The sequence below is a fragment of the Anabas testudineus genome, chromosome 22 (assembly GCF_900324465.2).
Source record: "Anabas testudineus chromosome 22, fAnaTes1.2, whole genome shotgun sequence".
NCBI classification, from domain to species: Eukaryota; Metazoa; Chordata; class Actinopteri; order Anabantiformes; family Anabantidae; genus Anabas; species Anabas testudineus.
In genome coordinates this window covers 2048241-2064543 of record NC_046630.1, presented here as the reverse complement: position 1 = coordinate 2064543, position 16303 = coordinate 2048241, and the positions used below count along the sequence as shown (strand labels likewise).

Here is a 16303-nt window from a genome sequence, read left to right as displayed (position 1 = left end):
ACTGTGGATAAGGTTTAAACTTTATACTCCGTCACAGAAATCACTTATTTCTCTTTGCGGAACGAGAGAGAATCGTCTCTGACCTCAAACTTCTTGAGCTCCTCCTTGGCGCTGGTGTAGAGGACGCTGGAGGAGTCGGGGTTTGCTGCCGTGAGCTCAGCTGTCTTCAGCCAGTCGTCGAATCGAGAGTAGTCGTCCAGGAACTTACACCACAGACGCCAGGTCTCCTCGATCCTGAAATGACAAGATTCATTTAACCTTTATTTTAATCTGACTTTGTTAAAGTCTGTAACTATAAACACGTCACAACTGTTTATGCTTCTTTGCAGCAGCTCCACAATTTCTTTCATGTTGACTGACACTAGTTGATGACATGAATATTTGCTACAGCCGCCTCCACTTCTTCAACTGAAAGTTAGCAGCCTGCCCACAACATTTCTCTTTGGGGACTAAAAGTATATTAAAAAGAAAAGATTTTAATTGGTTTATTCTGGTTTATTCTCTCCCACATGTTGTCCATCCTTTAGCTGCTCACCTCATCCTCCTCTCCATGGACATGGCGCAGATGTTCCTCCAGCGGCGGTCCAGGCTGCGTGTCGTCTGCTGGATCGAGTCGTTCTCTGTGTCACTGCCACAGGCGTCCGCATCGTGGAGGAGGACGTCGCACAGCGTCAGCACCGACGCCACGCTCTCTGTGTGCTGCTCGATGTCCCGCTGCAGGTCCTGCAGGTCAAAGAGCACAGTCTCAGTCATGTCGGCTGAAGTCATAGTTCAAGTATTTTCAGAACACACACAGAACATGAGTGACATCACACATCATCAGGAGCAGATGAAGATGCTGAGTCACCACTGACCACTAAATGGTACTTTAATTTAGGTGACATGGTGACAACTGAACCAATGACAAACCTCCGGTACTTGTTGATTTAAACTATTTGACGGAGTTTAGGTGATTAGACCAAAATTCCAGGGAGATTTAAATGTACTTTTCATTTTCAGAGATGTCTCAGGATGTGTTTTGTTGAACATCCGGCGTGTGCATGTTCCAGAGCGTGTGATAAAAACAAAGCTTACGTACTAAGCAGTGACAGTTTTCCATTACTTCAGCTCTCGGCTGTGGTTGTTGGTGTCTCCATACGTGTGAGAGTGCGACTACGGCTCCCTCTCAGAGGTCTGACAGCACTTTTGTCGGCTCCTGTTTGTTCGAAGTTACCCCTCTCTGGGTTGCCATGGTGATGGGTGAAAGCTTAAAGAGCCCATCCACACAGGAGTCATTTCAGGCGTCCTTCATCCACTAATGGAGAGAGCGCTGCAGCCTTATTTTAGGAGACGTCCTGTCTCTTTCAACCAGCTTGGCTCCTTCTTTCCCTCCTTCTCTCTTCCCTTCATTCCTTTCATCAGACATTATTTTTCCTAACACACCTAAAGTCGAGTCCGATTTGTTCTCTATGAATCTGCTTTTTACAACTTATCTCAAAGTATTTTGACTGGAGCCATTTTCAGTGCTTCACTAACTGATGCTGGTTCAACGTGTTAAAAGATAAAACATCTGTGAGCACTAACATCTGACCACTACATCCCTCATACAAGTAGAATTTAAAAATATCCACACTTTCCTGTTACTGGCAGCTCCCATGAGTTCTGGACTAGAAGAAGTTCACATGCAGCCACTTGATAACTGTCAGTAGCTTTTAATAAACAAAACCGGCCGATAAAAAGCTCTGGCAGGTTTCAGAGCACTTTCAACGTTTTGAGGTTGTGCTTCTCAGAAAAGCAGTGGTTTCTTTCAACCAGTCACGAAAAATATGAACATGGGAAAAACATGAACCAGTATTTCCAGAAATAACAGATCACATTAGCTGAATTGTTCCAGTGGGATCAAGATGATCTGCACAGCTTCTGTTCCAGGTGGTTCATAGAAATCACGAAGCAACCTCAGTAAAAGTAGAGAAGACACAAACCAGGTGTGATGGAAGTTCAGTCTGTCTCTTAAAGTTTTAACAGTTTCCATCCAAAACGTCCACAAACAGATAGAAAAGAATCAATAAACTGCAGCTTAAATAGCAGCAACAGTGCTGGAAACTAAACAAACCAAATTTGATTTATAAATATGTTTCATGTGTTAGTTTCAATATAAACCGTGTGTATTTGTGGAGCTAATTTCATCAGAGATTTCTTTATGCTTTTTGAGCACTACTGTCATAATTCACCCATTTCCTTCCAGAGGATCATCCAGTCATCTACCTGTCATCAAGAAAGCAACTAAAAGCTATTAAATTCACACTCACTGTTTCAATATGTCAGGAAAATAAAAACCCTCCAGCTGTAAATTGCACGTCAGTGTGTTTATTCTATCACTCTACCACAGCACAGAGTGTTGGATGAATATTTCTCCCTCGGAACTTTTCTATACTACAAACCAGGAACTTTCTCCATAGAAAGTCACAGTACAGCAGCCAACAAATGGACTAACAGGCTAAAGTCCATTTCCTTTCTGGGACCTCTCTTTACGTCCTGCTTCTCAGTGCATTTACCTTCTCTCAGCCCAGTGTGAACGTGTTGTCCCTCACAAATATCCCCGCTGCACCTTGCTGAGCTTTTACTTTGCAGCACACATTACTCAACTCCTCAGTTATCATGATTTGGACGACTACAGGGCGGCCATAACGTCGAGGGGTTTAAAAGCGGGCATGTGTTACATGAGAGAGAGGGAACCTTTTACCTTGAAGAGCATTGGTAGAGCTGTATTTTCTCTCACTGTAAATAAAGTTCTCTTTTGATAATATCTCTCTTACTGCTGTATGAGTCTTCAGTTCAGTTCAGTAAACCACTGATCCCCAGTTGTGATGAAGACATGAATTAACTGTAGTTACTGTAATTTGAAACACTGTACAATAGTTTCTAAATTCATTTAAACCTGAACTCAAAATTAAATTAAGCTAAAACCAGAGATATGGTCTATAAAGGTAGCTTTTAGAAAATAAAGTGATATGCTGCTTTATTGTTTCTACTGTGGGGGTAGACGTGTAGAAATATTAGATGCTACAGATCCTATAATGAAACTTAGTCTGTATATCTGAGTCTGTGTAGCAGTTGTTTAAAAAAAAATAAGAATATAAAGAGGATTATTAGGGTTAAGACGTTATTCAATGCTTCATAATTAGACTGTTGAATGGTTCATCAGATTTCTGAAAGAACTGACTAAACTGAAATACAACTTCAGACTCTCCTTTATCTTTAAAGTTGTCATTTTCATATCCATCGAAGCCCTAAAGTGCCCCAACTACCACTGAAACTTTAATTCTGACCTGGTCACCAGGAAAGAAAAGATTTCAGTGGATGAACATACTTCATTAAATTAAAAGTCATTCTATCTTTGCCCACCTGCTGCTCAGCCAGTTTCTTCTGAATCTCATCACTGTGGCAAACGTTGTAGACTACTGGCTTAGCCAGCTCCGCCTCGATACGAGACAGCCACGTCCGCAGGTTGCTCATGTTCTTATCGAGCTGCTGCACCGTCACCAGTGTCTCCTTCAGCTTCCTCACCCTGCAGAAAGAAAAATGTTCTTACAGTTTGGCAGGTCAAAGACAATTACCATTAAAACCTGAAACTACAGCAGGAAATCGTTTAGATACAGAAACAATGTTGGTTGTCTTCTGTTTAATTAGTAGAAAACCTGGTCACTTCAACACTGTCAACATTTAAAATTCCCTCCAGCATTTTATTCTATAATTATTTCAATGTTATTTGTTGTAGTTTTCATTTCATTATTTCATTCAATTTAAAAATTAACCCCTCTTTAGAGCAGGTTCATTAAATACACAGTACTGTGCATACACAGTACTACAGTACTGTGCATACACAGTACTATTTGAAAAGCTTTCTGTACGTCTCATATTAGGGGATAAAATCCAAACTGGGACACGGTGAGAACTCAACCCTGCTCGCAGCATAGAAATGTCACGTGCGGCCGTCCACAGTGAGAATCCCACCCATCACCCTGCCGTTTGTATCTCTGTGTCTGGAAAGGGCGGCTGTCGTTCTCGTGTATGACACAACAGGAGCCATTATAGCTGGCTGCGGGCTGACCTACATCTGACTGAGAGCTTGGAGTTGTCTGAGAGGGAGACTGCATTCCAGTCCAGCTCTCAGGTCACTGACCTACATCAGTTCATGCCTGTGCTCAAACCAACACATCGCACTTTACTGTCGCATTGCTGCAGCTTGAAAAACCAAAACTTCCTGTTTTATCAGTAGACTGATACACAACCAACCAAACTGGGATTTCTAAGGATGGATATTTACAATATTAAAGCTAATGGTTATTTTTTCAGATCCCAGTTTAAATAAATTCTCTGAGCCAACAACTGCTCCACTGAACTGTCAACAGCAAAAATGGAGGAATGATAGAGAAATAGAGAAACATAGACAGGAGGTTTTGAATCTGTTGTTTTGGATTTGTCTATGATTATATACTTAGAACAGGATATCATGTACACACTGTATGTACTCACATCATATCATTTATACAAAAACTCTTTTTGCAAACTCTTATTTTATGGTCTTCTTCATGAAATTCAATCTGAAAATGTAGAAACCACTCAAATTAGAGAGTAACGGTCCTCATTTCACAACAATGTTATTTACATCAGAATGAACTGAATTAACCTCAAACAAAAACACTATGATAAGTTAATGATTTCATTTCTATCTATTTAGTGTTCATGTTGGAACCAGAAGTGTTTCTGTGAATGTTCATTCTGGTGAGCTCTATCACATGGCACCATGAATTATGACCTCCCTCAGCATCACCATTAATAACCTACGTGTAGCTGTGTGTACACGTTTCTGCTGTTAGCGCACACTGGACCATAAATAGAGGACGACTGTCTAAAGCAGCAACAAGCTGACGTCATTTCACGCCACAGAAGCTGCTTCATGTTTTGCTTTCTGACCATGGAGTTAAACCAAGCGGGTTTGGAATCTACATAACCAGTCTTAGAAGCTGGTGCTGTAATAAAAGAGACCGGATCGGGGAGATCCTGATGCAGCTGCATGCGTTTGGGTTTTTCTCTGCATGCAGGTATGAGCTCAGTGTTGCATTTCTCTACAGTGTGTGATGTTGTGGCAGTACAGGGGGGCGGAGAGCTGCATCAGTGGCATCAGAAACGTGCTGCTGGTGATCACAGACACACGTTTAAAGTCTCAGTGCTTCCACACACACACCTGCTGTCGCACACACCTGGTATAAATACCAACACAACCGAGTTGACTGCAGCTGAATGGGATTCACTCTGAATGACTCGGCGCGTGTTTCCCTACATGCCTGCACCGACAAAGCCCATCCCATCCCCCTTCTTTCCCCCTCTGTCTCTCCTCAGCCTCCTGCTCCTGCTGCTTCTCTTTATCACAACTAAATTCCCGATCTGCTTCCCTTTGACCCGTCTGCCTCCCCAGCCTCATACAAACCAGGTGCATCGGTGCATGACGAGGGATCACGGCGAGAGGTACTTACGTGCTGGTGAGGAGGCTACTCCACAGCGATGGCTTATCTGCTAGCAAGCACTGCCCCCAAAAGCCTCCCCTCCCTCTGCCTCTTCCTCTCTCCTCCTCTTCCAGCTTTTACAAACAGCTGGATGCAGTAACAGGTTCATTCAGGGATACAAATCATCACAAGCCGTTTTATAAAAAAAAAATCTATCTATGTAAGTTCAATAGGACTGCAAGTCCGAAGACTCCAGTTCGACATAAAATACTACATTAAATAAAGCATCAGAGGTTAAGAAGGACCTTTAAAAATGATGTAAATCTGAAATCAAAACCTCACAATAAAGAAGCTGGACGAAGATGATGATTGAAATATTTGCTTAATAAATGACAACAGCTGTTGTATTCCTTATGTATTCCTTGTCTTTTGTTGTTTAAAGGTGACATCACAGAGGCTCCTGGTGGATGAAGGTGTTCTTTAGAGGTTGATTTTAAAAAATGCTACGTACTGTGAGACCAGAGAAGTAAATAGTTCAGTTAAAAATAAAAACTCTTTAAAAGTAAGAATATCACTTTACAAGAGGCACTATCCTAAAACAACAAAGTCACCAAGTGCAGAAGCCCATAAAGTTGGTCCTGGACAGCAGATTACAGGTGCAGCTGTCGATTGCTGTTACGGTTATTGGATACGACCTCAGACAGATAAAGCTGCTGACACACAGACAAACCCAGCAGGAAACCTCAGACTGGAAAAAGTCCATCTGTTGCCTTGTTCTCTTTCAAATAAACAAGCCTGGAGTTCAGAGCAATAAGAGTAATTAATATATTCAAAGAGTCTTAATGTCCACATGGTGGTGTGTCACCTGGTGTGTGAAGGGGAGCAGTGGCACAAACAAGGACGTGTTCGAACTTAAATCCTCAATCAGTGGTTCAGTTTCAAACCTCTCACCTAACTGACAAACACAGTGGAGCCCTCAGCAGCTAAAGAGCCAGATGTGTCTTTCTTCTGGAACTAGAGCTAAAAGAGAATCAGACACGTTAGAAGCTTTGTACTAAAACACCTGTGTCCTGACCTCATGAATGAAATATCCAAACACCAGCACCTTGTTTTTCAAATATTTAAAAAGAAAATGCTCAGAGAGTGGAGAGATTACTAGGAACATTGAATTATTATCTTCACTGGCAAAACAAAGCCTGAAAGGGTTATCAAACACACAAACCTATAATTCAACAACACACACGAGGATAGTAATTCTCACTGTTCAAACTTAACAAATCACTGTGGTAACCGAGCCAACAGCATTACAAAAAGCTTGGAAATATCACCATGACAACCGGATCTGAAAAAGGACCAAGTGGCCGTAAGGGGGCCACTAAATTATGTGTAAGAGCGCCACTTGAAATTAGCGTCTCAACAAACTGCAATTTAGAAAAAAAGAAGTAAATTTGCACCGTGCACCAGGTGTGAAGAGACGACGGAGGAGGTGGGGAGATCGTTTCATAAGGACAAACATCTGCCTCTCGCATGCATCTTATTCAGACAATGAGGAGAGAGGATGGTGGACCCACTGGCCCCTGAGGCTGAGGGTCTGTCGACACAATGGCTCGTGTCAGCAGACGGCAGCTGCTGAGCCGGGTGACGAAGCAACCGGTTTGTTTTGGGGGACAAAGGCAAGCAGTGGGCCAGTGTCAACGCTATCTAATCCCTCAGCAAGTCAGACCTCAGCAGTCATCTGCCGTAACTTAGTGAGGCGAGGCTCACACAAAGGTTGAGTGATGCCGCGGTCATCAGTGACTCAGAGTCAGCTCCTCTGGAACAACATCAGTGCTTATCAAAACGTGTGACACAGTACTGCAGGACTGTGGCGATGGACCAAACAACCAATGTTATTCCCAGCCAGGTCGCGAACACGTTTCTATTAACAGTAAAGCTGGTCCTGGTGTCGACATCATGCATATGTGAAATGATTTTCTGACCAACTTGTGAAGAAAAATGTGGAAGTGCTGCAGTTTTCATCACCTCACTACAGTCTGCACAATTAGATCCTGCCTCTCGAACAGGATTGTGACCATACGACACAGTACATGTTGAAAATGAAGGTGCACACTCAAGGTTTTAGTTCCAGCTGAGATGAGTCTTAAAGCTACAACAAACGATTTATTTTGGCCCATAAAGACCCCGTTTCCCCCGTTTGGAGCAGAGGAACCCGACTGTCCTGCACCGACAGTGATGTGATAAAAATCCATATCTAACATGTGACTACTGCACATTCCATCACAGCCATGAGGCTCGTGCCACGGCAGCGGCTCATTAACAGGCTTAGCCTTGTTGTGCTGGTCAGTCCTCAGGGGAGCGGTGGGGTGGGGGTGGGTGAGCAGATCAACCATTATGTGTCACGCCCCCTCTCCACTCTGTTCCCTCGTCTATTGTTAAAGTCGGAGGACGGGTCTCTGTACTAACAACCTGTCAGTCATGATAAAGACCCTCGCCTTTGACCTCTGAACCACATGGCAAGTCCACAGTAACAACAACATCAGGTTGAGCTCACTACAACAGTCCGTCCGAAGTCCACCTGATGTGGTTTTCATTTCTTAAGCATCTGCTGTAGCTGAAAGGATGTCATTATGAACAAACCACTGTTTGGGAACTTAAGTCTGTAAATCACTCCCACAAGCTTCAGGCCTGCAGGAGACAAGACTCTGTCTCTACATACCTGTATGTTAATGCATTGCTTATATCAATCAGAGCGTCAAAGATAGAAAACAGACTAATTAATTAGATTAAGATAAACCAAACGCTACATTTTTCCTCTGAATTAAACTGTGACAGTAGGAGAGACAGAACAGCCACATTCACTGAACAGCCACCATATGGCAGGTCTAAGTCAGTCATTCTCATAGAGGATAAGCTTCCTCCAACCCCCACCTCCACCGGTTTAACCCATCTGGTTCCAAGAAAACGTTCCACTGCCCTACACTTGACTCACTTCTGTTGTTTGCTAGAAATACTGTACTGTCATTTCTATGCACTCGACCACCCTGCATCCATTCTGTAGCATAGTTGATAATGAAGCTCACTCGGTGTAAACGTATCGCTTCAGGTTCACTCTTCATTCATTACATAAACAGAAACTACAAACTACATTTAAGACCATGAGCCTCTTTTAGGAGACACTTTTGTCTTTATGTGGTTGGAAAACATAGTTTGACTTAAACTGATTCCTTAATCCTCAGTGAGGTTTGGGACATGATCAGTCCTCTGTAAGTAAAAAGGTTGTGTGGTTACTTTCAAAACAATTGGTTGGACGAATGCAGGTGAACACAGTGGACACAGCTATGTTTTAGTAGCCTATCTCAGCCAGCTTAACCTGACTCCAACCTTAAACCAGTTACCCTGGTCAGCTCATGAGCTACAGGTTTAGTGGTTGCTCAGCCTGCACGGATATAGAAACTTCAACAACTACGTTCTCCCATCCCAGGTTTGCACCTTTTATAGAGAATGGTGTAGCAGAAAAACCCTGCAAGGGTTAATGTTTGTCTGTTCAGCTGTTGTATCAGTCTCACTGCATCATGTGTGACTGATCCAGTGTAGATCAGCAGTAATGTGGCCCTAAGCTGCTGCATGGACAGCCACCATCCCTCTCTGTGTTGGAGAAAGATTTGCATTTATGGATTATAATAAATAATATCACGCTATCCTCTGTCAGCACCGAGCTCTCCTTCTATAATCTGCAGCGACAGTGAAAAAACAGCTGTGCTCTTATGCAGAACCTCAGTGACCAACAAGAGTCTTAGAAAAAGGTAAAAATCAGTAGGTTTTGTAGAAAATGTGTTCTGCATGGCTTTATTATTGGAAGCTGGTTGGTAAGACAGAGCTGTTAAAGGCTGTAGTTCTTGGCCCAGCAGGGAAATTCTTAAAGTTTTCAGAAGGTCAAAGTTCTAGAAAAAGATTTCCCTGGAGGGCGGATTGAAACAAAAACACTGGTGTTAAAGCAGCAAGACTGATCAACCAGAGACCAAATGACATCCATCCTTGTTCCTCTCTGCCTGTTGTGGCACACTGCAGAATATCTTGGCTTGTTACTGGTACCTCAATGTAAATCAATGGAGCAGTGTGATACCACTGGACTATAAAGTCTGCGTGCTCTAACAAACCCAACACACAATCTTCTATCGCCAACTTTTCTCTCACAGTCCTTTTATCTTTTCTGTTCCTACCTGGCCTCTATGTGGTCAAACAGATGCTGCCAGCGGTCATTAATGTCCTTTAGCTTCTCGTTGACTTCTGATTCTTTGGTCTTGTTGCTTGCGGTGATGAGCTGTTCTCCGAGCTGCTTCAGATGGGTTTTGTTTTCACTGAACAGGTTGATCTCCTCCATACAGTCCTGACAGAGGAACACAGAAGGTCACAGTCTGAGTTCCTAGTGGCTTATTTTAAGATGAATAATGCTAAAAAACATTTAAGTTAATAAACTTGAAAATATGGAAATAAGCTGTAAAGTAGCATAACTCATAACCAGAGCAACAAGTTTGTGTTTCAGCACCAGAAACCACTTTTACTACTCTCTCACTCCCTCCTACAAACACACCATAACAGATGAAAGGAGCTGCGAGTCTGACACAAACAAACCGGCGTGGGTCCTGCTGGGGCTGAAACAGCTGTCGACTCTTTACAAAGCCGGGAGGGAGTTCACAGCTTTTTAAAAAGTCGGCTCCAGTCTGACATGTCCCAACATAACTGTTGTTAGTCTTTGCTTAAGGATCATACCTTCTTCAGTTTCTCCACCATCTCCTCGATGTTGAGGTCGGAGTTGTGCACCACCTTGTTCTCCATCTGTGTCAGCCACTCGCACAGCTCCTTGTTCTTCTCATTGAAAATGATCCACGCGTTCAGACGGTCTGCGATCTCCTGTTTGCGCAGAGACACCTGACACACAGAGGATTGAAAGAGAGGAATTAAATAAGCTTTATATCTTTAAGATGATTATCGGAGCTGTATGTCTGTATCTTATTATTCATGTTACTGCAGCAGATGATGATTCTCCTCAGCACATCACCTCTTTTCACATTCATTAGTTAGTTACTTTGAAGTCTTGAGAACAGGTTAGGCCAAATGTGTAATCCATGTTACCATTACTTCACAGAGCAGGGAGCATTTTATTGGTGGTGTAGTGTTGATGTAGCAGAACAGTAAGGGCAGTTTTTCTCACTCCATGACTCCATAGCACGGTGCTTGAGCTCAGATAGAGGAAAACCTTACTGGAAGTACCTCAGACCAAAAGTTTCACACAGAGAAAAGCTAAATACTCTTTATTACTTTTCTACTTCCAACAGTGCAGTGTGGGTTAACAGAAAGTGACTGGTACCGTCTCCCTGCAGTGGATGATGAGTCTAAAACAGAGCTGCATGTGTAAATACACATGAGGACAAACACGCAGACAGTAAAAAGTGAAAGTCAACAGTGAACCCCTCCCCCAAACTCATTAGATAACAAAAGCTCTTCATCCTGAAAACCTATCAGCTCATTACAATATTTCTCTCCTGTCACCATCTGTTCCCCCTTTCCCACAATACCTCTCACAACCCCCCACCCAGACCTGTTGTTCTCTTCAGGGGCCCTAAAAGATTTACTAACCCAACTCTCCATTAAAGACTTTAGACAGAAAAAAATACAATAAATGAATTAATTAAAATAAAATACAGGCAGATTAACACGCGGAGCAGCATTCACACTAAACTGTTCCCACAAACATGTTTGTTGTCAGATGTCAGATTTAATGACAGTTTCTGCACCAACAAACTTTTTTTATATGGTTATAAATATTTTTCACAAAGGTGATAAATTCACTTTGTCGTTTATGCCGTCATATGTTTTTCTATGCGATGTCACTTCTTAAGAAGAAGAAAGTGTCAAACCCAACAGACTAACCTTGAGGCAGAGTTCCTCCCACTGGCAGTGGAGGTGCTCCACCTGCTCCTGCAGTAGCAGGACGTCTTCAGTAATGATGTACTGGGACAGATCCGTCTTCATGGTTCTCAGCTCTGTCAGGCTCTCAGCCCAGTCCTCCAGGGAATCCTCGTTCTCCTGCATACCATAACACACCAACCACAGTAACAAACCGTCAGGGTTTCCCTCCACAGCGACTCACTAATGTCTCTCTACTCGACTCCTTTCTCTTTCTGCCTGTCTCGCTCACTCTTTTCTCTCTTTCTCCCTCTTTCTCCCCGCCCAGAGAGGATTAAGGGCCACGGGCTGCAGGCCGGGCCAGGGGAGTGGTGACAGGGGAGGGGGATGGGAGGGGACTGAAGGAGAGGGTGGAGGATAAAAGCTCTGATGGATCAGACTCAAACCTGTTTCAAACTTGGCTTTGCTCTTTAGTTAAGAGACTAACTAAGAAGAGAGCTAAGAGTCTTTAGAGCTTTTTTTAATTCTTAAATTTATATAAATACTGCATAAAAAAGATAATTTATTGTTTTTATCTTGATAAATAAAATCCTTTACCCACCACTAATCTGCCTAAATGATCACACATGATTATGGGCTTTTAATATAATGCACATATTATTAGAAAAGACCAATCTTTTACATTTGGTTGTAGGAAGGACAAAACAGATTCTTTCAAAACATCCAAATATTCCTCAATAAAATGAAGCCATGGTCAAAATATAAATAAAAAATAATTTAATTATTATCCATCCCAAAACCATTTATGATATTACCTTGTTGAATTTCTCTGCACTCTGCAGCTCGTCATCACAATCTGGCATCGACTGATTCAGTCTCGTCTTCATCTCTTTCAGATCCAACATGCTGTCTGCTAGTCTGGCCTCGCAACACTCCCAGTTCTGAGAGACAGTAAAATGTTTTTTAAAAAACTCCTTAATCACACAGATCAGTGCGACGGGTTCTTAAAAAAAGTGACTGGCCTCTGACGATCGATTACAAGCTTCTGTTTTTCACTTCCTAAACACGTCCTGTGTCGTTAATTAGAGTGGATTGGATTAACTTGGCTGTCCTCAGGTCAACAGAAACCATTAGAGGCCAGATGACTTTACAGTCAGACAGGACAAGCACCCAGGTAGAATAAATAAAAATAACTTGCATCAGATGTGAGCAGCCCAGCCACCTACCTGCAGCTGAACAAACACACATCAACAAAGAGAAGATGGACTGGAGTGTTTTATTTTACTTGTAGTATTTCTGTTCCCTATTTGCAGGTTTTACACTAAAATGTTTTTCTTCATTTGCTTGTTGCTCAGATGAACATTTAGATGTTAGTAGTATAAATGTATCTTCCACCATTTAAACATGTTTTGTTGTGATTTTATACCCGTTTTATTTTATGTGCAGCTGAAATAAATGTAATAAACATTGACAATAAATTTAGATTCAGGTTGTGTAAAAAGTTCTGTTCAAGCACTAAACATTATTACTAAGGTATCAATAACCCAGACTGGGCAGAGTAAGAATATAATCACTCTTCCTTTATTTATTATGCTCAAACCAAATTAATTTAAATCAACATTTAATTCAAAAAGGTTTATAACAAACAAATGTTTACAGACTGTTTAAAGAATCGGTGAGGACAATATGAATGTGATCACGCAGTAAGAATTTATCCAAGTCATTGAAAAACAAATTATATCCAACAATGGATTCTAATAAAAGTCTGACAAAGCCTGAGAGTGGTGCTTTTCATTTTACAGCTTGGACCAAAGAACAGGAGAACAGATTCCACTCAGGCTGACGTAACTGTCTCCGAGGTCATAACTCCAGCACTCTCCCTACCAGAGAGATTGTGTTTCTCATTGATTTTGTATATCCAGAGAAATCTGACCCTCCACCTTCTCGCACTAGTCTGGTTTCACACTCCTGAGACCCCACTGTAACGTATTTAGCCACTGACGATGATGTAATAATAATGCAGTTATTACCACATTCAAACAAAGTTAATATAAAATACAGCTCCATTAATAAGCAAGCGTCAACAAAAATTAAGGAAGTGGAGTCCAACACAAATCCATGTCTGATATTTAAATAAGTGGCTGTGACTGAACTCAAACTTACAGCTGAGTACTTCCTGAGAGCGTCTCTCTAACTGCTGCAGAACCACAGTGACTTGACAACTACACAGGATGTTAAATAGTACCTTGAGAATGGTCTCGGTGAGATCTATCCTGCGGTCCAGCAGGCTGTGGAGGTTGTCCCACTCCTCCTGCAGGGTTCCCAGATCCTTCTGCAGTTGGGTCTGGGTCTCCTCGTCCCCCATAGAGAACAGCTGTCGGCCGATCTCCAGAGTGTGAATGAAGCTGCACTGATATCTCTGGAACAGCAGCTCTGTGTGCTGAGGAGCAGGACGACAGGGAGGAAAGAGTTAAAAGAAGAAAAGACAAACATGAAAACAGAAACTGACCAATTAGCTGTGCTGCTAAAGTCTAAGGGCACAGAAGCTGCTTTTACTGAAGATTAGCTATTAACAGGCTGATGGAAAACAAACTTATCTGGTTGTTGTATTGTATTCACATCTCCCACTTTTTCCTCAGTAATCAAAGACTCAAAAGAACTGAAAATAGGAAGAATTAATCTTTTAAATGCAATCAGACTCTATATCCTCAATCAAGCTCAGCTTTCTTTACTTCTGGTTGTGCCCATCAGTGGTAAACAACTGTTTTTATCTGAATAGACATGTTTTCAGATAAATCTGTTCACAACACAGGGCCTCTGCAGACTTCTTTGACAGACCTGGAAATCATTGTTAATTTCATCAAGAAAATAATATGAATGCCCTAATTTAGAACAAACAAAGACAAATCTAAGAAAAGGGATCTTTAAAAAAAGGAAATTATAACTGAATGTATTCACTAATTATTGTCCTAATGGAAAGTTGTATTCAACAATCTGCAAGAAAAAGTTCAACCAATGGAAGTTAATGCTTTAATACACAGAAATTTTAATATTGGTCCTAGAACATTAATGTTGTGTTTAATCTCTTTAACTCTCGGTTTCCTGATAGTCCAATCCGGTCACTGTCTGTCTCACCAGGAGGTCCTGGAGGGAACGTCTGAGCTGCTGCAGGCTGCAGTTGGCCGGTCCGGCCGGTGGAAGGAGAGCGTGTGTGTCCGTCAGGAAACTCTGCAGCTTTCTGAGGCTGCGGCCGTACAGGTGCCAATGCTTTACCAGCCCATCCACCAGGGAGCGCCGCTGGTCCGCCCGCTGCACCGCCCCCTGCCAATGCTCTCTGAGCTGAGCCAACTTAAGGATGAAGTCACTCCTGAAACAACATGTCATCAGAAACTCAGTAAATCTACAAGTGTTAACATTAAGCATTTAATGTTTTACACAACATTACTACTGGACTCCCAAACTAACAGGCATTAGCTGTCCATTCTAGTGGGACAAGTATTTACACTAATTAAAAATAACTTATTTAATCTTGTACTCTGTAAAACTGCTACTACAACCAAAGGCTATAAATTTTAATTTATAGAATAAAATATTCTGAGAACAGGAACAAAGTATTGGACAAGCCAACCAACTTTATCACTATACTCTACTGTCTTGACCAGAAACAAAGAAGGTCAGAACCTTTCACCTCCTAATATCACATAAAAGCTTGTGCACCTGTGCACTCACACTCTTTAACTTTACAGTTACCTGTCCTCCACCTCTCCTTTCTGCAGCAGATAAAGAGATTCACTGATGACTGAATGCAGGATCTGGTGACCAATGGAGAGTTCTGCCTGAAACCGCTGAAACACCAGGAGAGATCAGAATTACGTCAGAGTGCTTTCGTCCTGTAATGAGCGTGCCAGAGTGAAGCTCGTCACAGTGTGTGTTATTTATTCCTCATACCTTGTGTGTACAAAGCTGCTGTCTGAGGCCAGTGTAGGATCCTGCCACGTCTGCAGCCAGACTGTCCTCCATCCTCTGCAGGAAAGACATCCAGCTCTCACACTTCTGCTCAAAGCTCTGCTGCCTCAGTGCCTCTGTCTGCAGTTCACTGCCAACACAAACAAACAAACAAACAAACAAACCTCTACTACATTTTATTTCTTAAAATGAATCAAAAAGGGTTTTAGATTGTTGGTCAGGGAAAGCAAATCATTTGAATATCAACATATGATTTTGAGAATTGTGACAATATATATTTTTTTAAATAATTAATTATAGAGCTGAATAGAGCTTTAGGATGCATTAATTACTTCTTTGTGTACTGATGTATTTGTAACATGAAGTACAATGCTACTATACTATTGTTGCACCTTATACATCCATGTCTTTGTTCAGTCATTATCTCGCATCTTCTCTCAAACTGACCTGTAGGCCTCCTCGGCTCTGGCAGAGGTGTCGGCCCAGCAGTGGTTGAGGCGTTGCAGGCTATGTGCTGCAGTGTCGCCTAGAGTCAGGCTGCAGCTCAGCTCATTCAGTACATCCAGGTCAGCAGACAGGCCACTCAGCTCCAGGAGTCCAGACTGCAAACATATGGTGACATCTCAGACTCAGAGGGATCACAGTCAGAAACAGTCTGAATGACCACACACACATGCCATCACAGCTGGGGACTCAAACATGCTACACTTATGTTTTGTGTTCTTCTGTCCTCATTTATTCTCCTGTTACTTTTATGATTTCCTCTCTCAGATGAAAACAACCACATCATCTGTCATTTGCATTAAATTATTTGTGTTGAATTCAAATTAGCTTTCAGTATCATTTTTAAAAACAACATAACATGTTTTTAAGTGACATTAAAGTAACAACAATTACATTATGACTGTGTAAACTCAATCTGCTGAGGAATATTGTGTCATACT

General features: G+C 42.0%; 1 protein-coding gene across 1 annotated transcript in view; it reads right to left on the bottom strand.

The window, feature by feature from the left end:
• Nucleotides 1-16303, bottom strand: part of syne2b (spectrin repeat containing, nuclear envelope 2b) — a 104320-nt gene that overhangs the window by 7802 nt on the left and 80215 nt on the right. The window contains 12 exon segments of the mRNA XM_026340149.1: nt 84-234; nt 536-723; nt 3385-3547; nt 9707-9873; nt 10257-10415; nt 11418-11573; nt 12209-12334; nt 13639-13833; nt 14529-14760; nt 15144-15238; nt 15342-15489; nt 15807-15961. Coding sequence (XP_026195934.1) covers nt 84-234; nt 536-723; nt 3385-3547; nt 9707-9873; nt 10257-10415; nt 11418-11573; nt 12209-12334; nt 13639-13833; nt 14529-14760; nt 15144-15238; nt 15342-15489; nt 15807-15961 — 1935 coding nt within the window.